This window comes from Crinia signifera, chromosome 1, assembly GCF_055691185.1.
Source record: "Crinia signifera chromosome 1, ASM5569118v1, whole genome shotgun sequence".
Classification (NCBI taxonomy): Eukaryota; Metazoa; Chordata; class Amphibia; order Anura; family Myobatrachidae; genus Crinia; species Crinia signifera.
In genome coordinates, this window is record NC_139217.1 from 10,216,262 (window position 1) to 10,242,315 (window position 26,054).

Below are 26,054 nucleotides of genomic sequence, written 5' to 3' on the forward strand. Positions count from 1 at the left end.
TGGAGATAAAGGGATTTTTGCCAATTTAACATGAACATCATGAACCTGGCATACTTACTGAGCGTAAGGGAGGGATCGCTGTGTCACCAGGACCATATCAGAGAAAGGGATTCGAACGGTAAGTTCTTACAAAAATCCCTTTTTCTCTTTCAATGGTCCTGGTGACACAGCTCAACACTGGGACGTTCCAGAGCCGGTCCTTTGGGTGGGTACGCTCAGGTCTGCAGCTCTCATGACTGCTCGCCCGAACGATGCGTCCTCCGACGTGAACTCATGGAACCTATAGAATTTGGCAAATGTATGAACAGATGACCAAGTGGCAGCCCTGCAAACCTGCTCAGCTGTTGAGGTGGCAACCGACCTGGTGGTATGCGCATTAATCCTGGCCGGAACAGGCCTACCAACTTTAGTGTATGCAAACGCTATAACAGAGCGCAACCACCTAGCAATGGTCTGCTTAGATGCAGGCCAACCAATTTTGTGTATGTCATACAACACTAACAAGGTATCAGTCTTTCTGACACTCTTAACTCTGTCCACATAAATGCGTAAGGCACGCACAACATCCAAATTCCTCAATTTGTCCCTTTTTCCTCGAACCATCTGGGGGTTGAAACACAGGCAGAACTATCTCCTGATTTAGATGGAAAGCAGAGACTACTTTAGGTAAAAACTGGGGTACCGGTCCGAAGAAGCGCCCTATCATCGTGAAATATCAGGAAGGGAGACTTGCATGACAATGCTCCCAACTCTGACACCCTCTTTGCTGATGCCACTGCCAACAAAAATACCAATTTCCATGTAAGAAACTTAAGGTCAGCCAACCTTAATGGTTCAAAAGGTGCCTTCTGAAGGCATTCCAAAGCCAGCGATAAGTCCCAAGGTGCTACTGGTTGTTTGTAGGGAGGTTTCAACCGAGACACCCCCTGTAGGAAAATCTGTACTTCCGGCAATAATGCAATCCTTTTCTGAAAGTAAATGGACAAGGCCGAGATCTGCACCTTTAGAGATTGAAGGCTTAACCCAGAGGAAAAACCATCCTGCAAAAATTCCATCATTTTTGTCAATTTACAACGTGATGTATGTGACTTCCGTCTCTCACACCATCGAATATAGGTCTTCCAGACCCTATAATAATTTGCCGAAGACACTGACTTTCTGGCTTTTATCATGGTGTTAACCACTGCCTCTGAGAATCCTTTATTCCTTAGAATGGCGGTCTCAACAGCCAGGCCGTCAAAATTAATCGAGCTGAATCAAGATGATTGAACGGTCCTTGTCTTAGAAGGTCTAACTTCAGAGGTAGACGCCACGAGTCCACAGACAATCTCTGAAGCCTCGAGTACCAGGACCTCCTTGGCCAATCTGGGGCCACTAAAATCACTGGAATTGCCTGGGCCTGTATCCTTTTCAACACTCTCGCCAGCATTGGAACTGGCGGAAAAACATAAAGAAGATTCCCCTCCCAGGGGATAGTCATGGCATCCACTGCTTCTGCCAGTGGATCCCTCGTCCTGGCATAAAACCTGGGCACCTGATGGTTGAACCTGGATGCCATCAGGTCCACATCCGGAGTTCCCCACTTCAAGGTAATCTGATGAAATATTTGGGGATTTAGGCTCCATTCCCCTTCCTTCAGCTCCTCCCTGCTCAGGAAGTCGGCCTCTATATTCTCCACTCCTGGTATGAATATAGCTGATACTGCTGGAACATTCTGTTCCGCCCACAGGAGGATTCTGGACACCTCCCACATGGCCAGTTTGCTGCGTGTGCCTCCCTGGTAATTCAGATTTGCCACAGCTGTGGCGTTGTCGGTCTGAATCCTTAAAGGGAGTCTCTGTAACCTGTCTCCCGCCAGAGAAATCACCTTCCAGACAGCTCTCAGTTCCAAGATGTTGATCGGTAGAGCAGACTCCTCTGGAGTCCACAAGCCCTTCAGACGCAGGTCCAAGACTACTGCCCCCCAGACCCTGAGACTGGCGTCGGTAGGGACTACCAGCCAGCTCCAGGACTGCAGTGACCGACCCCACTGAAGGGAATCCACGTCTGTCCACCATTTCAGGGAGGCTCAAGTTTCTGAAGACAGCACTATCTGTTCTGACTTAATGGTCTGTGTGTTTCCTGACCAAGCCGTCAAAATGTTCCACTGGAACACCCGAGAGTGGAACCTGGCAAACTGCAGCGTCTCGAAAGACGCCACCATCTTCCCCAGCAGCTTGAGACACCTCCACACTGATGTGCTCCGAGAGCTGAGAATCTCCTGGACTAAGGCAACCAGATCCCTGGCCTTTGCCTCCGGTAAAAATACCCGATGTAGATGGGTATCCAGAATGACTCCCAAGAATTGGAGTCTCTGTGACGGCACCAACTGAGACTTTTGTAAGTTTAAAAGCCAGCCGTGAGCCTGCAAAAAACTGATGGCTTCTGCCAAGTGACTCTGCAACCTGTCTGCTGACTCTGCTTTGAACAGCAGGTCGTCCAAATAAGGTATCACTGTGATTCCCCTCAGCCGGAGCACAGCCGCCATTACAGACATTATTTTGGTGAATACCCTTGGTGCTGTGGCCAGACCAAAGGGCAACGCCTGGAACTGTAAGTGCAGGTCTCCTATCGCAAACCTCAACAGGGCCTGATGTTCTGGGTGTATAGGGACATGAAGGTACGCGTCCTGGACATCCATGGACGCCAAAAATTCTCCCTGGTCCAGGCTTAGCAGCACCGACCGTAGAGACTCCATTTTGAAATGGTCTACCCACAAATGGACATTCAGTGACTTTAAATTCAGTATTGGTCTGAAAGACCCGTCTGGTTTGGGTACCAGAAACAGAGTGGAATAAAAGCCTTTCTTCCACTCTGCCCTGGGAACCGGGATTACCACCCCCTTCTCTAACAGAGAGTGAGCTGCTCTTAAGAGAGCTGTACGGAGCCGAGCTTCCTTTGGTAAAGCTGTGGGAATGAATCTTCTCGGAGGAAGACCTTTGAAGGGAATTCTGTAGCCCTGGGCTATAATTTCTAACACCCAGGAATCCTGGTCTAGTGAAGCCCATGCTTCCTTGAAATGTGATAGACGACCCCCCACCTTTACCACTGCCGGGCAAATCCCCTGACAGTCATGCGGAGGGTTTGTCCTCTCCCTTGGTGATAGGTTTCTTGTGAAAGGAACCAAATTTTGACTTTGGGGCCTTACCCCTGGAGGACTGAAACTTTCCCCTAAATGACTGTCCTCGACGCACCACCTCTAGGGGAGGGCCGAAAGGACGGCCTAAAAGCAGAAAATCTTGATGTCTGCTTGGCTGCGGGGGCAGGCAGGAAGGTACTCTTGCCACCCGTCGCCTGCTTTATAATCTCTTCTAATTCAGATCCAAATAATAGCTTTCCTTTGAACGCTAATGTTTCTAAGGCCTTAGACTCATTATCTGCCTCCCAGGCCTTAAGCCAGAGTACTCTCCTGGCATTGATAGACACTGTGGAAACTCTGGTCGCCATTTTGAGAGATTCCTCTTCCAACACATACTCTGCAGCTGCCTTAAGCTTCTCCGCCAGCAACAACACACAAGGATCAGCATGTAAAATGGTGCATAAATCATTGGCCCACTCAATCATGGCCTTTGAGACCCAGGCTGAAGCAATAAGGGGACCTAGGGTGAATCCCACCCCTTCAAATATAGCTTTGAGATTACCCTCCAGCTTTTTGTCCACAGGATCCTTAAAAGCTGCGCCCCCTTGCACTGGTAATACAGTAGCTTTTGACAGACGCGCCACAGAAGCATCAACTACTGGCACTTTTTCCCATAGCTCCGCATGAGACTCTGGCATGGGGTACAGACTTAAGAGTCTCTTTGGCATCTGCAGCCTTTTATCAGGGGTTTTCCAAGCCCCTTCCAACAATTCTTGTAAACCTTCATCTGAAGGAAATGTAACAGCTTCCTTACGCTGCCGTTTTAAATACACCTTTAGCAGGAGTTTTATCCTCCACTGAAAGTTTTAAAGCCTGTTTAACAGCTGTAATCAGATCCTCCACCCCTGCGGCTGAGGAATCCTCAGAATCATCACCCTGCTCCCACGGAATGTCTGCATATGCTCCCTCCTCTTCATCTACCAATAAAGGCACTGAGAAGACCTTTTAGGGGTCCCTACAGCATCAACATCAATTTTGTCTAGCAAGTCACTAAACCTGTTGATCCCCTTTGCAGTATCCTGCATCACCTGTATGAAGGCAGGATCTGCCTGGGTAAGAGGCAAGGAGCCAGAGGACTGCTGAGATGATGACATAGGTCTCTGAGATTCTACCAAGGCATCACCCTGTCTGTCCAGCAATTGCACTAAAGCATTAACCGACCTGCCCAGGGCACTAGCCCACGCGGGTTCAATCTGCTCTGCCCTCTGGGGTTCACTCCCCATGGGTCTCACAGCAGCGCAAGCAATACACAAACCCCCCCTTGGCCATCTGCTCAGGTAAAAATTTTTGTGTACAAACATTACAAGCGCTCAGCGTATTAAGGGCTCCCTCCCCCAAAACCACAGCTTGTTGCTCAGACATGATGTAAAGTAACCACACAGTGCATACAATGTACAACAGCGCTTATACAGAGTCAATGCACCCAGCCACTTATCTGTCTGTCGGTTTCAGATGCGGGGAAACAATGCCCAGGAAATCCAATCACTCTGTCAGGATCTGTAAGCCAGCTTAGCTCCGCTGCAAGCGTTCCGAATGGCGCCAAAACAGAGTGAGGGAAGAGACCAAGTCCCTGCTGCTGCGGGGTCCGTGACTTTTGGCGCCAACCACCCCCAGACAGCCGCTCCCTTAGTAGGATCTCCTAGTTCCAGTATCTCCCCCTCGGCTGGGGACCACTTGGAACATGCCTGTAACACACTGCTGTCCTCTCATAACAGGAGCTCAGTGTGTAAGCTCCGCAGAAAATGTCCCCCATGATCCCCACCTAGCGTGAAGCCGGTTTCAGAGCGCTCCGGAGCACAGGCAGCTTCTTAAAAGAAGCTGTAAGCGCTGCACAGGGAGGCCAGACAGCGTCTCCCTTGTGCACAGTGAGCTGACAGGACGCGCTTCTGTCAGCTCCTGCTGAGCTATCAGTGTGAGGATTCACTAATGAGAATCCTCACACTGTGCCTACCTAGCTAGAGTGAAAGTTAATAAAATAATAAATCCCCCAACTACTCTAATTCTTCGGCTGCTCCCGCAGCCCTTTAGAATAGCACCCACTCCAGTGGGCACCTAACACTACCCTCTAATAGCTTTAGGATAGGTGCCTGGCTCCTTCGGACCCTCCTACATCCCAGTGTTGAGCTGTGTCACCAGGACCATTGAAAGAGAAAACGCTGTTATTATCACCACGTAAGTCTGTGTCCCGCTAATAATAGTTTCCATAACAAGGTGAGGAAGTCTGTTCGCTACAAAGACAGATGAAACTCACTCGGTTCCAACCGACGCGTTTCCCTGCCCTGACTGGCAGTTTCACCAGAGATCTTTAATAAAGCTGCCAGTCAGGGCAGTGAAACGCGTCAGTGGTTTAATGTATTGGATACTCATCGCTATACTTACCCTGGACTCCGCTTCATATCTGCAAGGGAGGAGGAGGTTCATCTGTTGTGGTATTGGACTCTATATACCTGGAGAACTGCAGCATCCAACTGATCGCCTAATACATACCAAAGCGGGAATCACTCAGATCCCACCGGATTATCTTTATCTGTCTTTATACAAGATCCTTGTGTTTTTTAATGTATTTAGGGGATTGACTACCCCAACCATAAGCAGCTGCTGATTATTGGAGGGACACACATAGCGAGTGCTCATTTGTAACCTCGGTTCTACTTTCCAGCAGTTTGTGACCCATCGAGACATGGACTCCACGCGGCCTCGGAAGATGCCCTGTAGTTAGCAGTAGTTCCTGTGAGTGGTTAGCAGTAGATCCTGTGAGTGGTTAGCAGTAGATCCTGTGAGCTCAGATGTGTTCTCAGCAAATCCCACAGATGATCCATCGGAGGCCAAGTCAACACCTTTAAACTCGATCATGTTCCTCAAACATTTGCTGACCAAATGTTGCAGTGTAGCCGACCACATCATCCTGCTCAGAGACACCACGACCACCATGGGTGTACCAGGTCTGCAACAATGGTTAGGTAGGTGATACATGTCAATAACACCCACATGAAACCTTGGGGAACTGCTGGGAAACCTTGGATGCTGTATCTAAGGTTTCCCAGCACAACACTGCCCAGAGCACCGCACTGCCTCCACTGGCTAGCCTTCTTCCCCAAGCACATCCTGGTACCAGGTAAATGATGCACATGCCCCCGGCAATCCACACGATGTAATGGAAAATTAGCATCCTCAGACCAGGCCATCTCCTTCCATTGCTCCATGGTCCAGTTCCAATGCTCAGTTTCCCACTGTAAATACTTCCAACGTTGGACAGGGGTCAGTACCGGCACTGGAAGTGCCTAATGCTCTGTGTATTCTGCCACCTTTCTATCATAGCCAGCATTTTGTGCTAGAGTAGGACCGGAAGGGCAAGCCTTTCACTCCCCATTGAGCCTTCAGCATCCATGTTCCTATTACTGGTTCACCAGTTGTCCATCCTCACACATCTGTTGGCAGGTACTAGCCCCTACATATCGGGAACACCCAAGAAAGTCTCCCACTGTGGAGACGCTCCGACCCAGACATCTTGCCATAACAACTTGTCAAAGCCGCTCAGATACTTTTGCTTCCAACACATCAACTTCAAGAAGTGAGTTGTTCACTTTCTGCTAGAAATACCCTTATTCTGTGCTTCTTATAGATAGTAATCAAAGGGAGAAGGGGGGGGGGGGGGCAATGAGCTTCCTGTTAAATAGACTCAACATACAACATTAGAAATAAAATAAAGAGGGTGCTCAACAACTGTAATAGTTTAAAAATTGGGGTTAATACCCAACTCTTAAGCTTGTGGTTCAAATTGTAAATGTATTCTCATAACACAAAGTAGATTAAACAATATAATATTTTAAAAAATATATAAAAAAAGAGGAAATATGCCCACAAATGTTTTCCCCTGATGAAGTCTCGTGAAGAGATGAAACGCGTTGACTTTTACACTTCTGATTTCTTCAATACAAGAATTCAAAGAGATTAAGACATGAAATGTTAACAGAAAAATATATACAAGGCTTTCTGGAGTGCGCAATCTTCTCTTTTAATAAATATTGTATTATTTAATCCATGTAAAATTGTTACGAGAATATACTTACAGTTTGAGCCACAAGTTTACTTTCCAATCCAGAAGTGCCAACCCTCTGTATTCTTTCAAAACTATCACTGTTGTTGAGCACCCTCTTTTTTAAGAGAGAGGGTGCTCAACAACTCATGGCCCACTGTCATGCACATTGCACTTTAAATTGATTTGGTGAGATGGATTAAAGAACTGTTTATTCAAAAGACCTGTAAGTATCCCTATCTTTTTTGGCTATATATTATATATATATATATATATATATATATATATATATATATATATATATATATATATATATATATATATATATATATATATATATATACACACATATATATATATACACACACATATATATATACACATACACACACACACTAACACCGCATAGTATACCTCAGTAAGCAGCATGTCAATCTCCACATCCTTCACTTTGTATAGGGCATAGCCGGTGGAATCCTCAAACAGCAGGTGCAGCACAACCTGGTGAAGGACAAAGAGTCAGTGGGGTAGGCTGCGGCTCAATGGCAGGTCAGTTGGGGTTCTAGTGTGGTCAGTAGCTAGTGATGGGGCTGTATGGATGTGTAATGGTTAGAGTTCTGAGCGCTGAGGTCATGGGTTCCATTCCCACTATGGCCCTAACTGTGTGGAGTTTGTATATTCTCCCTGTGCTTGCGTGGGTTTCCTCCCACATTCCAAAAATATATTGGTAGATTAATTGCCTCCCCAAAAAATTAACCCTAGAATGTCTGTGTGTGTGCATGTACATGTGGTAAGGAATACAGATTGTAAGCTGGGGCAGAGACTGATGTGAGTGTGCAAATATTCTGTGTACAGCGCTGCTGAAGATGTGTGCGCTATATAATAACTGGTAATAATAGTCTCTGTACAGCGCTGCAGAATATGTGTGCGCTATATAATAGCCTCTGTACAGCGCTGCGGAATATGTGTGCGCTATATAATAACTGGTAATAATAGTCTCTGTACAGCGCTGCAGAATATGTGTGCGCTATATAATAGTCTCTGTACAGCGCTGCGGAATATGTGTGCGCTATATAATAACTGGTAATAATGGGGCAGATGTATTAAGCCTGGCGAAGAGATAAACTGGAGATAAAGTTGAAATAAAGTGTAAGGAGATAATGCACCAGCCAATCAACTCCTAACTGTCATATTTCAAACTCAGCTGATTGGCTGGTGCATTATCTCCTTCCACTTTATCTCAACTTTATCTCTTCACCAGGCTTAATACATCTGCCCCAGTATTCTCTGTACAGCACTGCAGAATATGTGTGCGCTATATAAATAACTGGTAATAATAGTCTCTGTACAGCGCTGCAGAATATGTATGCACTATATAATACCTGGTAATAATAGTCTCTGTACAGCGCTGCGGAATATGTGTGCGCTATATAAATAACTGGTAATAATAATCTCTGTACAGCGCTGCGGAATATGTGTGCGCTATATAAATAACTGGTAATAATAGTCTCTGTACAGCGCTGCAGAATATGTATGCACTACAGTATATAATACCTGGTAATAATAGTCTCTGTACAGCGCTGCTGAATATGAATGCGCTATATAATAACTGGTGATAATAGTCTCTGTACAGTGCTGCGGAATATGTGTGAACTATATAATATAACTGGTAATAATATTCTCTGCACAGCGCTGCAGAATATGTGTGCGCTATATAAATAACTGGTAATAATAGTCTCTATACAGCGCTGCAGAATATGTGTGCGCTATATAATAGCTGGTAATATACTCTGTACAGCGCTGTGGAATATGTGTGCGCTATATAATAACTGGTAATAATAGTCTCTGTACAGCGCAGTGGAATATGTGTGCGCTATATAATAACTGGTAATAATAGTCTCTGTACAGCGCAGTGGAATATGTGTGAACTATATAATATAACTGGTAATAATATTCTCTGCACAGCGCTGCAGAATATGTGTGCGCTATATAAATAACTGGTAATAATAGTCTCTATACAGTGCTGCAGAATATGTGTGCGCTATATAATAGCTGGTAATAATATACTCTGTACAGCGATGTGGAATATGTGTGCGCTATATAATAACTGGTTATAACAGTGGTTCCCAAACTGTGTGCCGTGGCTCCCTGGGGTGCCTTGGGACACTTGCAGGGGTGCCCTGAGTTGGTGGTCCAGGACCAACTCAAATTATTATTGGTTAATTATTTATGAGCAAAACCAGTGCTGGTGGCTGCCAATCATAAAATGTGTACAAACAGAAGCAAATCATGCCCTTTACCACATAACTGACCCTAAGAATTGCATATAAACCCTATCTAATTACATTTTTTTTGGCCTAGGGGTGCCGTGAAAAAATTCTGATACTCTAGGGTGCCTCGATTCAAAAAAGATTGGGAACCCCTGGGTTATAATATTCCCTGTCCAGCGCTGTGGAATAGGTGTGCACTATATAATAACTGGTAATAATATTCTCTGTACAGCGCTGTGGAATATGTGTGCGCTATATAAATAACTGGTAATAATATTCTCTGTACAGCACTGCGGAATATGTGGGCGCTATATAATAATTGATAACAATATTCTCTGTACAGCGCTGCGGAATATGTGTGCGCTATATAAATAACTGGTAATAATAGTCTCTGTACAGCGCTGCGGAATATGTGTGCGCTATATAAATAACTGGTAATAATCTCTGTACAGCGCTGCGGAATATGTGTGCGCTATATAATAATTGATAACAATATTCTCTGTACAGCGCTGCGGAATATGTGTGCGCAATATAAATAACTGGTAATAATATTCTCTGTACAGCACTGCGGAATATGTGGGCGCTATATAATAATTGATAACAATATTCTCTGCACAGCGCTGCGGAATATGTGTGTGCTATATAAATAACTGGTAATAATATGATCTGTACAGTGCTGTGGAATATGTGTGCGCTATATAATAACTGGTAATAATAATCTCTGTATACCGCTGTGGAATATGTGTGCGTTATATAATAACTGGTAATAATCTCTGTACAGCGCTGTGGAATATGTGTGCGCTATATAATAACCGGTAATAATAGTCTCTGTACAGCGCTGTGGAATATGTGTGCGCTACATAATAACTGGTCATAATATTCTCTGTACAGCGCTGCGGAATATGTGTGCGCTATATAATAACTGGTAATAATATTCTCTGTACAGCGCTGCGGAATATGTGTGCGCTATATAATAACTGGTAATAATATTCTCTGTACAGCGCTGCGGAATATGTGTGCGCTATATAATAACTGGTAATAATAGTCTCTGTACAGCACTGCAGAATATGTGTGCGCTATATAAATAACTGGTAATAATAATCTCTGTACAGTGCTGTGGAATATGTGTGCTCTACATAATAACCGGTAATAATCTCTGTACAGCGCTGCGGAATATGAATGCGCTATATAATAACTGGTAATAATAATCTCTGTACAGCGCTGTGGAATATGTGTGCGCTACATAATAACCGGTAATAATCTCTGCACAGCGCTGCGGAATGTGTGTGTGCAATAAAAATAACTGGTAATAATAATAAATAGTAGTTAGTGGGCCAGTTGGGGTTGTAGTGTGGAGAGTGTGATTGTGCAGTAGGGAGGGGTGTGATTGTTTATAAGCAGGTTATTGGGGGTATAGCAGGGTCAGTTGGGAATGTAATGGGGTCAGGTGGTTCAGTAAGGAGGGGTGTGATGGTTTATAAGCAGGTTATTTGGGGTATAGCAGGGTCAGTGGGGGCTGTAATGGGGTCAGTAGATTGTGGAGTAGGGAGGGGTGTGATGGTTTATAAGCAGGTTATTGAGGGTATAGCAGGGTCAGTATGGGATATATGGGGTTAGTAAGGGGTATAGAGGGTCAGTATGGGGGTGTAGCGGGTCAATATGGGGTCAGTTAGAGGGTGTAGCAGGTCAGTATAGGATATATGGGGTCAGTAAGGGGGGTGTCACGGGTTGTTATGGGGTATATGGGGTCAGTTAAGGGGTGAAGCGGGTCAGTATGGGAGATATGGGGTCAGTAAGGGGGGTGTCAAGGGTTGTTATGGGGTCAGTAAGGGGGAGTAGCGGGTCAGTATGGGATATATGGGGTCAGTTAGGGGGTATAGCAGATCAGTATGGGATATATGGGGTCAGTAAGGGGGAGTAGCGGGTCAGTATGGGATATATGGGGTCAGTTAGGGGGTGTAGCAGATCAGTATGGGATACATGGGGTCAGTAAGTTGCAAGTATAGTCAGAAAACTGAGGGAGTCAACATCAGTAGTAGGGAAATTGATGGAAACACTCTTAAAACAAAGAATTGTAGAATATCTCAAAACCAGCAATTTACAGGATCCAAAACAGCATGTGTTTACTGGGGGAAGATCATGTCAAACAAATCTTATTGACTTTTTTGACTGGGTGACTAAAGTAACAGATCAAGGTGGGGCTGTAGATGTAGCTTATCTAGACTTTAGTAAGGCTTATGACACTGTCCCACATCGCAGACTGTTAAATAAACTTGAACGCTTGGGATTGGATTTTAAGATAGTTGAATGGATAAGAGCGTGGTTGCAGGACAGAAAACAGAGAGTTGTAGTAAACGGAGTACAGTCAAAGGAGGGAAAGGTTACAAGCAATGTTCCCTCTAATTTTACGAAGGCTGTGTGCGGCAAAAGATTTTGACTGTGCAACTTTGGAAGGAAATTTTAATTTTTGTGCGTCACATATATAACTGGAAAATGATGTTTAGCATTTGTGTTACCTTTACTTCAAAATGATATTTAACATTTAAACATTCAAAACACAGCACACAATGTACACACATTAATTGAGTCCACAACTGCAAAAAGGGACCACTGCTGCTTTGTGCGCTCTGTTGTAATGTCTGTGCGCTCACTCGTCGAGTGCGCGCACACACGCGCACAGCTTAGAGGGAACACTGGTTACAAGTGGGTACCCCAGGGATCTGTACTTGGACCAGTGCTTTTTAATATCTTTGTTGGTGATATTGCAAATGGAATTAAGGGTAAAATGTGCCTTTTTGCAGAGGACACAAAAGGTATGCAACAGGGTAGACACACCAGGAGGGATAAAACAAATGATTGATGATCTAGGTAGATTAGAGGAATGGTTAGAGGAATGGTCAAGAGCATAAAAACTACAGTTTAATGCCAAAAAATGCAAAATCATGCACTTGGGTCTCAAAAATCCAAAGACTAAATATAGTATAAATGGCACTATAATGGAAACTACTGAGGAAGAGAGGGATCTAGGTGTCACTATTTCTGGGGACTTAAAGGCAGGTAGGCAATGTAACAAAGCAATGAGGAAGGCAAGTCAGATGCTTGGTTGCATAGGGAGAGGTATCAGCAGTAGGAAGCAAGAAGTAATAATGCCACTGTATAGGTCATTGGTACGACCTCATCTAGAGTATTGTGTTCAGTTCTGGAGGCCATATCTCCAGAAGGATATAAAGACATTAGAGCAGGCATGTCCAAAGTCAGGCCCAGGGGCCATTTGCAGCCCGTGCCATCATTTCAAGTGGCCCGCAGCCTCCAGCCAGAAGTGGGTCGGAGCAACAGATGCAGGATGCACAGCACCGTAAGGTGGGGTCCCGGTGAGCATGCCTTTAGCTTGCTGTCTGCAGCAGTGAGGAGGTGCCGGCCGCCACAGTGAGATGTGTTTGGTGGCTTTCGGGTGAGTGTGCATCCAACCCCTGAACATTCAGAGAGGGGGGGGGGGGGCAAGCTACGGGACAGAGTGAATGGGTGCAAAGTGGGGAACATACAGTGAAGGAGGGGCAGGCTGGGGGACATACAGAGAAGGATGGTCAGGCAGGGGAATATAATGTGAAGGTGGCAGAGTGGAGGACATACAGCGAATGGGGGCAGGCAGCGTAATATACAGTGATGGGGCAGGCTGGGGGACATACTGTGAATGAGGGCAGAGTGAAGGACCATTCTGATGTGATTTAGGATTCAAAAAATGTCAGGCTGAATGGTCGGCCCCCACACATTGCCACCTCACCAAATCTGGCCCTCGTCGCAAAAGTTTGGACACCCCTGCATTAGAGACTGTACAAAGAAGGGCAACTAAAATGGTGCATGGCCTACATCACACAACGTACCAGGAAAGACTAAAAGATCTTAATATGTATACTTTAGAGCAGAGAAGGGAAAGGGGGGACATGATAGAAACTTTCACATATATCAAAGGCTTTAACAAGGTACAGGTGGGAGACATTCTTCACAGGAAGAGGAGCAACAGAACACGAGGACATGCACTGAAACTAGAGGGAGGAAGGTACAGGTGGGAGACATTAGTCACAGGAAGAGGAGCAGCAGAACACGGGGACATGCACTGACACTAGAGGGAGGAAGGTACAGGTGGGAGACATTAGTCACAGGAAGAGGAGCAGCAGAACACGGGGACATGCACTGACACTAGAGGGAGGAAGGTACAGGTGGGAGACATTAGTCACAGGAAGAGGAGCAGCAGAACACGGGGACAGGCACTGACACTAGAGGGAGGAAGGTACAGGTGGGAGACATTCTTCACAGGAAGAGGAGCAGCAGAACACGAGGACATGCACTGACACTAGAGGGAGGAAGGTACGGGTGGGAGACATTCTTCACAGGAAGAGGAGCAGCAGAACACGAGGACATGCACTGACACTAGAGGGAGGAAGGTGCAGGTGGGAGACATTCTTCACAGGAAGAGGAGCAGCAGAACACGAGGACATGCACTGACACTAGAGGGAGGAAGATACAGGTGGGAGACATTCCTCACAGGAAGAGGAGCAGCAGAACACGAGGACACACACTGACACTAGAGGGAGGAAGATTCAGGGGAAATCTGAGGAAGAATTACTTCACAGAAAGATTAGTGGAATAAGTGGAATAACCTCCCATCAGAGGTGGTAGAGGCAAATACAGTAGCACAATTTAAACATGCTTTGGGATAGGCATATTAGTTACATAGTAGTTAAGGCTGAAAAAAAGGGATTTTTGTAAGAACTTACCGTTCGAATCCCTTTCTCTGATATGGTCCTGATGACACAGCTCAACACTGGGATGTAGGAGGGTCCGAAGGAGCCAGGCACCTATCCTAAAGCTTTAGAGGGTAGGCTCCTCCCCTACTGCATCCCTGGACTCTTCAGTTCAATCTTTCAAAGCCACTGGAATACATTAACTCAGTACAAACGCCTGCACATATTATATGCACATTTTATAACAGAAACTTTTAACCATTTTAACATGAACATCATGAAACTTCTGGCATACTTACTGAGCGTAAGGGAGGGATCGCTGTGTCACCAGGACCATATCAGAGAAAGGGATTCGAACGGTAAGTTCTTACAAAAATCCCTTTTTCTCTTTCAATGGTCCTGGTGACACAGCTCAACACTGGGACGTTCCAGAGCCGGTCCTTTGGGAGGGTACGCTCAGGTCTGCAGCTCTCAGCACTGCTCGCCCGAATGATGCGTCCTCCGACGCGAACTCATGGAATCTATAGAATTTGGCAAATGTGTGAACAGATGACCAAGTGGCAGCTCTGCAAACCTGCTCAGCTGTGGCCCCATGTCGGACCGCCCAAGAGGTGGCAACTGACCTGGTGGTATGCGCATTAATTCTGGCCGGTACAGGCCTACCCACTTTGGTGTATGCAAAGGCTATCACAGATCGCAACCACCTAGCAATGGTCTGCTTAGATGCAGGCCAACCAATTTTATGTACGTCATACAGTACCAATAAAGTGTCAGTCTTCCTAACACTCTTCACTCTGTCCACATATATGCGTAACGCACGCACAACATCCAAAGTCTTCAACTTGTCCCTTTTCTTGGAACCCTCTGGGGGTTGAAACACAGGTAGAACTATCTCCTGATTTAAATGGAAGGCAGAGACTACCTTCGGTAAAAATTGCGGCACTGTTCTCAGAACAGCCCTGTCATCATGAAAAATTAGGAAGGGGGATTTGCATGACAAGGCTCCCAACTCTGACACTCTTTTAGCAGATGCTACTGCTAACAAAAACACTAGCTTCCACGTGAGAAACTTAAAGTCAGCCGACCTTAAAGGCTCAAAAGGTGCCTTCTGAAGGCAATCCAAAACCAGTGACAGATCCCAAGGTGCTACTGGTTGCTTGTAAGGGGGTTTCAGTCTGGATACCCCTTGTAAAAAGGTCTGAATCTCCGGTAAAATGGCAATTCTTTTTTGAAAATAGATGGACAAGGCCGAAATCTGCACCTTCAAGGACTGAAGGCTTAGGCCCGAAGAAAATCCATCTTGTAAAAAATCCAACATTTTTGATAATTTGAAGTGAGATGTGTGAGCTTTTTGCCTCTCACACCATCTAATATAAGTCTTCCAGACTCTATAATAATTTGCCGAAGAAACAGCTTTTCTGGCTTTTATCATAGTCTGCACTACTGCGTCAGAAAATCCTTTCTTTTTTAAAATGGCGGTTTCAATAACCAAGCCGTCAAAATCAATCGATCGGAATCCAGGTGATTGAATGGGCCTTGTCTTAACAGGTCTGGTCTCAGAGGTAGACGCCATGAATCCACTGATAACCTCTGAAGCCTCGAGTACCAAGACCTCCTTGGCCAATCTGGGGCCACAAGGATCACCGGGACCTTCTGGTCCTGTACCCTCTTCAACAGTCTCGCTAACATTGGAATTGGAGGGAATGCATAAAGAAGATCTCCCTGCCAATGAGTAGTCATGGCATCCACTGCCTCTGCTAGCGGATCTCTCGTTCTGGCGTAGAACCTGGGCACCTGATGGTTGAACCTGGATGCCATTAGGTCCAAATCCGGAGTTCCCCACATTGCCGTGATCTGGTGAAACACCTGAGGTAGTAGGCTCCATTCTCCTTCCTTGAGCTCCTCCCTGCTCAGGAAGTCTGCTTCTATATTCTCCACTCCTGGAATGAATATAGCCGATACGGCAGGAACATTCTGTTCCGCCCATAGGAAGATTCTGGACACCTCCCACATGGCCAATCTGCTGCGTGTACCTCCCTGGTGATTCAGATACGCCACAGCTGTGGCATTGTCGGTCTGAATCCTCAAGGGGAGGTTCCTTAACCTGTCTCCCGCCAAGGAAATCACTTTCCAGACAGCTCTCAGCTCCAAGATGTTGATTGGTAACACTGATTTGTCTGCCGTCCACAGGCCCTGCAGCCTGAGATCCAGGACTACTGCCCCCCAGCCCCTGAGACTGGCATCGGTAGTTACTATCAACCAGTCCCAGGTCTGTAATGACCGACCCCACTGAAGGGAATCTACCTCTGTCCACCATTTCAAGGAGTCCCGAGTGTCCGTGGACAGCACTATCAACTCCGTCTTCATGGTCAAAGTGTTTCCTGACCAGGCTGACAAAATGTTCCATTGGAATACTCGAGAGTGGAACCTGGCAAATTGAAGCGTATCGAATGACGCCACCATTTTCCCCAGGAGTTTGAGGCACCTCCATACTGACAAGCTCGGAGCTCTGAGGATCTCCTGAACTAGGGTGACCAGGTCCCTGGCCTTTATCTCCGGGAGAAATACCCGATGGAGATGGGTATCCAGTATGACTCCCAAGAACTGGATCCTCTGTGATGGTACCAACTGAGATTTTTGTAAGTTTAAAATCCAGCCGTGAGCCTGCAAAAAACTGATGGCCTCTTTCAAGTGACTTTGAAGCAGGGGTGCTGACTCTGCCTTGAACAGGAGATCGTCCAAATAGGGTATTACTGTGATTCCCCTGAGCCTCAGCACTGCCGCCATCACAGACATTATCTTTGTGAATACCCTTGGCACGGTTGCTAGCCCAAAGGGTAACGCCCGGAACTGTAAATGCAGGTCTCCTATGGCAAACCTCAACAGCGTCTGATGTTCCGGGTGAATGGGAACGTGCAGATATGCGTCTTGGACATCCATGGACGCCAAGAATTCTCAGGAGTACAGACCTTAAAGACTCCATTTTGAAATGGTCTACCCATAGGTGAACATTTAAGGACTTCAAATTTAGTATTGGTCTGAAAGACCCGTCTGGTTTGGGCACCAGGAACAGCGTGGAGTAAAAGCCTTTCTTCCACTCTGCCCTGGGAACCGGAATTACCACCCCTTTCTCCAAAAGGGAATGAGCCGCTCTCATAAGAGCTGTGCGCAGGAGCGCCTGCTTTGGCATGGGTGTGGGGATGAACCTCTTCGGAGGCCGCCCTCTGAAAGGGATTTTGTAACCCTGGGTAATAATCTCTAAGACCCAGGTATCCTGGTCTAGAGAAGCCCAAGCGTCCCTGAAGTGTGTGAGACGCCCCCCCACCTTTATCCCTGCCGGGCTTATCCCCTGGCAGTCATGCGGAGGGTTTATCCTCTCCTTTAGAGGCAGGCTTCTTATGGAAAGAGCCAAACTTGGACCTTTGAGATTTGCCTCTGGCTGTCTGAAACTTTCCCCTGAACGACTGTCCCCGAAAGGACGCACCACCTCTAGGGGAGGGCCGAAAGGACGGCCTAAAAGCAGCGAATCTGGATGACTGCTTTGTTGAGGAGGCCGGCAGAAATGTACTCTTGCCGCCTGTGGCTTGTTTTATAATCTCCTCAAGCTCAGAACCAAAAAGTAACTTTCCCTTGAAAGCTAACAATTCTAGGGCCTTTTTGGACTCATTGTCCGCTTCCCAGGCCTTAAGCCAGAGCACTCTCCTGGCATTAATAGAGACTGTGGACACTCTGGTAGCCATTTTAAGAGCTTCCTCCTCTGCTTCCACCGCGTATTCTGCAGCAGCCTTAATCTTTTCTGCTACCAGCAAAGCACCAGGGTCAGCCTGCAGCATGGTGCATAACTCACCAGCCCACTCTATAATGGCCTTAGAGACCCAGGCTGAAGCAATAAGGGGGCGCAGGGTAAACCCCACCCCTTCAAAAATAGCCTTGAGGTTTCCCTCCAGCTTTTTATCCACAGAATCTTTAAAAGCTGCACCACCCTGTACAGGCAATACCGTAGCTTTTGATAAACGTGCCACAGAAGCATCCACAACAGGCACCTTTTCCCAGAGTTCAGCATGAGACTCTGGCATGGGGTACAGACTAAGGAATCTTTTAGGCATCTGTAGCCTCTTATCTGGGGTTTTCCAAGCCCCTTCCAATAGTTCCTGTAACCCCTCATCTGAGGGAAAAGTAACAGCCTCCTTCCGCTGTCGCTTAAAAACACCCTTAACAGGGGTCTTATCCTCTACAGACAGTTTTAACGCCTGTTTTACAGCTACAATGAGATCCTCTATACCAGCAGCAGAGGTCTCTTCAAAATCATCACCCTGGTCCCAGGGTGTGTCAATATACTCTCCTTCCTCCTCATCTACCACAGTAGGCATAGCATAAGACCTTTTAGGGGTCCCTGCAACATCATCCATTTTGTCCAGTATTTCACTGAATCTGTTGATCCCCTTAGCAGTATCCTGCATCACCTGAATAAGCGCAGGATCTGCCTGGGTAAGAGGCAAGGAGCCAGACGACTGCTGAGATGATGGCATAGGTCTCTGTGATTCTACCAGCACATCACTCTGCCTGTCCAGAAGCTGCACCAAAGTGTTTACAGACCTGCCTAGGGCACTGGCCCACGCAGGTTCACTCTGCTCTGCCCTATGGTGTTCACTGCCCATGGGTCTCACATCAGCGCAAGTCATACATAAGCCCCCCTTGGCCATCTGCTCAGGGACAAACTTTTGTGTGCAAACATTGCACGCGCTCAGTGCACTAAGGGCTCCCTCCCCCAAAACCACAGCCTGATGCTCAGACATGATGCAAGTGAAAAATATATATATCTCAATATACACAGTGCAAACAATGTACAAGCGCTTATACAAAGTCAATGCACCCAGTCACTTAGCTGTCTGTAGGTTTCAACTGCGGGGAAGCGATGCCCAGGAAATCCAAGTCACTCTGCCAGGATCAATTAGCCAGCTCAGCTCCGCTGCAAGCGTTCTGAAAGGCGCCAAAGTCAGAGTGAAGGAAGAGACCAAAAGTCCCTGCTGCTGCGGGGTCCGTGACCTTTTGGCGCCAACCACCCCCAGCTAGCCGCTCCTTAGGTAGGATTTCATTATTCCAGTGTCTCCCCCTCGAATGGGGACCACTTGGAACATGCCTGTCACAGCGCTGCTGTCCTCTCAGTCAGGAGCTCAGCGTGTAAGCTCCGCATAAAACGGCCGCCGCCATCACGGAGCGCCTGTCCCCCATGATCCCCACCTAACTGTGGAGCCGGTTTCAGGCTACTCCGGAGCCCAGGCAGCCTCATAATAGAGGCTATGAGCGCAGCACAGGGAGACCAGACAGCGTCTCCCCTGTGCACAGAGAGCTGACAGGACGCGCTTCTGTCAGCTCCTGCTGCGCTAGCAGTGTGAGGATTCACTATGAGAATCCTCACACTGTGCCTACCTAGCTAGGGTAATAGTTAATAAAATAATAAAAATCCCCTAACTACTCTATTTCTTCGGCTGCTCCCGCAGCCCTTTAGAATAGCACCCACTCCAGTGGGCACCTAACACGAACTGAAGAGTACAGGGATGCAGTAGGGGAGGAGCCTACCCTCTAAAGCTTTAGGATAGGTGCCTGGCTCCTTCGGACCCTCCTACATCCCAGTGTTGAGCTGTGTCACCAGGACCATTGAAAGAGAAAAGACTTGCATCCATCTAGTTCAACCTGGTATAGATATCCATTGCTGATTTGGTAGGTTCTGGTATTTTACAGACAAATTTTATTTCTTATTTGTACCCATGGATGTTTTTCTCCAGTAACGCTTGAACGCTTTTAATGAGCCAGCCGTTACCACCTCTCTGGGAAGAGAGTTCCAGAGTTTGACTGTTCTGACCGTAAAGAAATTCTTTCTACTAGCTGAATGAAATCTTTTTTCTTCTAATCTATACCTGTGCCCTCGCGTCCTAGATTCCTTTCTACATTTTTATTTGAAGAGAAAAGGATGTCACTGGTGTAGTGCACTTCAGAAGAAAAAGAAGGTTTTTTTTTTAAAAAGTAACTTTTAATGACATTATTCAATAAAATGTTGCGAAATATAGACTAAAATCAAAACACATAAGACACAGACAGTGTAATAAAAAGGATACTAAATCCTCGCGCAGTGATCCCCGCTGCTGAGCCGTCCCTAATATGCTTATTGGTGATATCTTAGTGCGTACGTCACAGAAATAAATATACTATGATTCCCATGTATGTTGTGGCTGATATATAATATAATTAGGGGAGCTAGTCCCTCTATGATCAGTCAGCTTGTTAATTACACAAGGCAGGTATTAGGCATGGGGGGAAGATGGTGTTTGTGAAGGTAATAATAATCACTTGTCAGCCCGGAGCCTGGATGTCAGGACTATAGGCGTTAGGTACCCGGCGTGGGCTAAGTCTCACCGTGCCGGCCACTCCACGTGCGGACAGACGTACCAGCACTGGAGTATTCGGCCGCCTCGGGGGACCACCCGTACTTGCTGCTCTGTAGTGGTGTATGCGCCGGGGTGCCAGAACGTGACACCGCCGGTCAAACACCTCTCTGCACGGAGCTGCGGTGAGTGGCGCCACCGCACCGCTTCTTAGGCTCCACGGACTCAGTGGGAACTGACGTCCGTTTGCAACGCTGCACTGATTTAAGCTAAACAATCAGAATGTTGGTCCTAACGAAGCTTACCTGCGAAGCGTACGCAGACCGACTGCGCCCGCAGTGTATGCCCCCGCATCCCCTTCCCCTTTTGAATGCATTTTGATTCTGTTTAGCTTAAATCAGTGCAGCGTCGCAAACGGACGTCAGTTCCCACTGAGTCCGTGGAGCCTAAGAAGCGGTGCGGTGGCGCCACTCACCGCAGCTCTGTGCAGAGAGGTGTTTGACCGGCGGTGTCACGTTCTGGCACCCCGGCGCATACACCACTACAGAGCGGCAAGTACGGGTGGTCCCCCGAGGCGGCCGAATACTCCAGTGCTGGTACGTCTGTCCGCACGTGGAGTGGCCGGCACGGTGAGACTTAGCCCACGCCGGGTACCTAACGCCTACAGTCCTGACATCCAGGCTCCGGGCTGACAAGTGATTATTATTACCTTCACAAACACCATCTGCCCCCCATGCCTAATACCTGCCTTGTGTAATTAACAAGCTGACTGATCATAGAGGGACTAGCTCCCCTAATTATATTATATATCAGCCACAACATACATGGGAATCATAGTATATTTATTTCTGTGACGTACGCACTAAGATATCACCAATAAGCATATTAGGGACGGCTCAGCAGCGGGGATCACTGCGCGAGGATTTAGTATCCTTTTTATTACACTGTCTGTGTCTTATGTGTTTTGATTTTAGTCTATATTTCGCAACATTTTATTGAATAATGTCATTAAAAGTTACTTTTTAAAAAAAACCTTCTTTTTCTTCTGAAGTGCACTACACCAGTGACATCCTTTTCTCTTCAAATAAAAATGTCCATTATTTGTGTCCAGTGGTAGCACCCCCTCATATAAAAAATAAAAATTATTGTATGTAAAAACATTGAAAGGTGAACATCAATAAGAGGGGCCTCTTTCTATACAAAAAACTACCTAGTGAATTTCCCTGTGCGACTGGTGCAACTCTTCTCTTTTTTGCTCCTAGATTCCTTTCTAGTAGAAAAGAGGGTGTGTGACAGTTCCTTATATTGGCCCTTGATATACTTGTACATGTTGAGCATGTCCCCCCTTAAACGTCTCTTTTCTAATGTAAATAGTCCCAAATTGCTTAATCTCTCCCCGCAGCTTAAATTCTCCATTCCCCTAATAAGCTTTGTTGCTCGCCTTTGGACTTTTTCTAATTCTATGATGTCCTTTTTATAGTGTGGGGCCCAGAACTGTACTCCGTACTCTAGGTGAGGTCTCACCAATGCTTTATATAGTGGCACAATTACCCTTGAGTCCCTAGTTTCCATTCCCCTCTTAATACATGCCAGAATTTTGTTGGCCTTTTTTGTAGCTACATTACAATGGGCACTACATCCTAGTTTGCTGTCTATTTGGACTCCTAGATCCTTTTCAAGTATGGAATTAGAAACGGGTTGATATTCAAGGGAGAATATCAGGAAAGAAACTCCCGGGTGGGGCACTGCCTTCTATAATATTAACGTATCAGTCTAAAATATCAACTTTATTAATACTAAAATTGATCCTGTTAATGGATCAAGAGACGAACATGAGACGAGGACATACAGATAACATGAATAGAAAAAATTGAGAAAAGATTGTGAAAATATGATATCTGGGTCTGAAAATGGGCTAAATGCCTCTGTTCAATATGGCTGTAATATCAGCGTATTCCTGTAAAGGATTATTTCAGACTAAGCACGTCTTCAATTAACCATATTGGTTATCATAAGCACATATCTAATAAATGCGTAACAAATGGCACACTGTCTGGCAGTACAACTTATTGTTATCTCAATTACTTTCTAATGGTCGAAAACTGTGTATAATCTCACTCTAATTGGACTGCAAGATCCAAGAGAAATTGAGAATTGTGGTGAAGTACCTGGGTTGAAAATGCTCGCCTAGTGGCTGCTGCCTGTGCATATGGTGGCAACCGGACAACTGCACAGTTGAGCGGACTCTGCGAGCGTCACAGGTACAGGAGTTAAGACAAAAAGGAGGTTTCTGCTGTCTCCAGGGGTGACCAACCTGGCCCTGTTATACAGTGACAGCGCAGAGTCAGGTAATGGGTCCCCCTGGGGATGAGAGAACCCCGACTATGGGAGATGCCAGAAAAGAAGAGCAATTTCACTTTAATCCCAGGTATACGCTACTGTCCAGTGTGTACGCATGTAGACGTAGTGAACAATGGTTGAGCGGTATATCTGGGTAGTGAATTGCAGAAGGAAGCACAGGGTGCACTCTGGTATTGTTCCTAGTGGGTCGCTGCTATACCGTGCAAAGGTAGTAAAAAAGGAGGAGATTTCAGAAAATGCACAATCTGTACTTCACATAAGACTGAATATCTTGCTCTAATTGGCCGCAAGCCCAAGAAAGAAATGGGCTAACACAAATTGATACAACTCCCAGTCAGATGGATATCTATGATAGAATATACACAATGGTTTAGAATGCAGTCCTGGTCTGTAGTCTTGTGTCGGCACACACTATGTGTCGACCTTACCCAAATACACTATATTCAATGTTGAAATTTTTGATGAATGGAGGGAACAAGTCCCACGTATGTGACAGGGTGAGAATATATATGAAGGAAAGAATCCCCTATAAATACGGAGTCACACTTTAAAACCTTAAGTCAATCAATACATTCAAATATAGCATAAACTGGTATAGGCAGGGTGACAGGGTGGGGTAATTGGAGAGAGAAATCCTCCATGCAATACAGGTTCACAATTTAGTGCATACAACTCCCAATCAGATGGATATCTATGATGGAATATACACAATGGTTTAGATTGCAGTCCTGGTCTATAGTCTTGTGTCGGCACACACTATGTGTCGACCTTACCCAAATACACTATATTCAATGTTGAAATTTTTTTAAATGGAGGGAACAAGTCCCACGTGTGTGACAGGGTGAGAATATATATGAAGGAAAGAATCCCCTATAAATACGGAGTCACACTTTAAAACCTTAAGTCAATCAATACATTCAAATATAGCATAAACTGGTATAGGCAGGGTGACAGGGTGGGGTAATTGGAGAGAGAAATCCTCCATGCAATACAGGTTCACAATTTAGTGCATGCAACTCCCAGTCAGATGGATATCTATGGTGGAATATACACAATAGTTTAGAATGAAGTCCTGGTCTGTAGTCTTGTGTCGGCACACACTATGTGTCGACCTTACCCAAATACACTATGTTCAATGTTGAAATTTTTTAAATGGAGGGAACAAGTCCCACGTATGTGACAGGGTGAAAATATATATGAAGGAAAGAATCCCCTATAAATACGGAGTCACACTTTAAAACTAAGGTAGATCAATACATTTAAATATGGCATCAACTGGTATAGGCAGGGTGACAGGGTGAGGTAATTGCAGAAAGAAATCCTCCATGCAATACGGGTTCACAATTTAGTGCCTAGGTGAATCAACATGTGATATCAATAAATATAGGTAGGGGGTTGTATTGCCATAACCCTGTAATTCCAACCATTAAAAAGCAGATAATGACAGTATTGCCCTGAGGGCTGTTGGTAACTCACGGACACCGGTTCCCGGGTGCAGCGCTGGGAATATCGCGCTGTCAGGGCAGTAGTAGTAGCCAAGTAGATATGTGTGAAGCGTGCAGGGTCCCGCTTGTACACAGCGGGGTCCTAGGACACCGAGACGTACGTTTCACTTAGGAAGCTTTCTCAATCGGTGTAGAGGTGTGCTCTGGCGTTCAGTATTTAAATGATTCTTAGCCAATCCCAAATGGGGGCAGGTGAAAAATGGGAGGGAGTAGGATCTGAGCCTAATTGGAAGTGCATGTTGAGGCTAAAAAGCATCCTGAAATAAGTTAAATGGAAGGTTTCTAATTAATTGATAAATACATTTAACAGATGGAAGGAGGAAGGAAAAGGAAGGTGAAAGGGTATTGACTGGGAGAAATGATTATGTTTGATTTTCAGAACAGCGTAGAATTCTTATAATAATTATGACCTTATTAAACCCCGTAGGGAGAATATATGTGGCGAAATTAATTAATTAATTGTATGAGATGGAGGTAAAAAGTCCCCAGAACAGTAGAAGCACTAGCTAAAAACATATATGCGTATATATGGTAGGAAGTGCTGCATGCTAGGCACAGTATTGCATTGGCATTTAATATTATGATTGATAATACATATGTCATGTGGATGTTTGTTCATAAACTCAATTCTTCCTATAGTGAAAATAGCAATATGCTGAGTAAATAGTGCGTATAGTGACGTTTGAAAGTTATATAAATAAATAAAAGGAGACCTAAGACCTGTGCATATATATGCACAGGTGAAGGAGACATGTGGGTGCACATTTATACATAACACAGTAAAAAACAATAAAAAGCAGAGCCGTGCCAAATTGTGAAAAAAATACAAATGGTGAATGTGAAAGTGGATATGTATAAATATGACTCACATCCGTAGTGTGAGTGGATGGTGATTATAAAGGGAAAATGGATATTAATTTGTGCTCCATTATATTAGACATGTAATAATTCGGCTGGGTTGGAGTGAAGTGGTGATGTAGGGTGAGGGGATGAGGGAAGAAAAGCAATATGAGTTAGATTGATAACTGGCATAGTATAGTTGAGTAAAAAAATTTATTATTATTATTATGTGGTTATAGATACTACCAAGAGGCAAGGAAAGAATGCGAAGCGTAACAGATGACTGAAAATTAGGTGGAGATTTCATGGGTTAAGGAAGACGCCATAATTGATAAATTCATTTAGGCCCGTCGGGGTGACGGAATTAAGTCTAAAAGTCCAGCTACTTTCCTTTTTTAATAGTTCCTTGGTGATATCTCCACCACGAATGCCCAGATGGAGTTGTTCGAGTCCGAAAGCTTTCAAGCCTTTGGAGGATCCTCCGTGATGTTTGTGGAAATGACGTGCCACGGATGTTAACTGCTTGAATTTTTTAAGGTCGGAGGCTGCATTTCGAAATGCAGCCTCCGACCTTAAAAAATTCAAGCAGTTAACATCCGTGGCACGTCATTTCCACAAACATCACGGAGGATCCTCCAAAGGCTTGAAAGCTTTCGGACTCGAACAACTCCATCTGGGCATTCGTGGTGGAGATATCACCAAGGAACTATTAAAAAAGGAAAGTAGCTGGACTTTTAGA

The 26,054-nt window shown here is 45.6% G+C and overlaps 1 protein-coding gene across 4 annotated transcripts in view; it reads right to left on the bottom strand.

Annotated features, from left to right (window-relative positions):
• The window catches only part of LOC146060553 (uncharacterized), a 335,594-nt gene that overhangs the window by 294,350 nt on the left and 15,190 nt on the right, over positions 1-26,054 (bottom strand). For all 4 annotated transcript variants that reach the window (XM_083174016.1, XM_083173934.1, XM_083174187.1 and 1 more), the window contains exon 2: positions 7,629-7,715. In XM_083174016.1, coding sequence (XP_083030142.1) covers positions 7,629-7,715 — 87 coding nt within the window. The remainder of the gene's footprint in view (positions 1-7,628; positions 7,716-26,054) is intronic.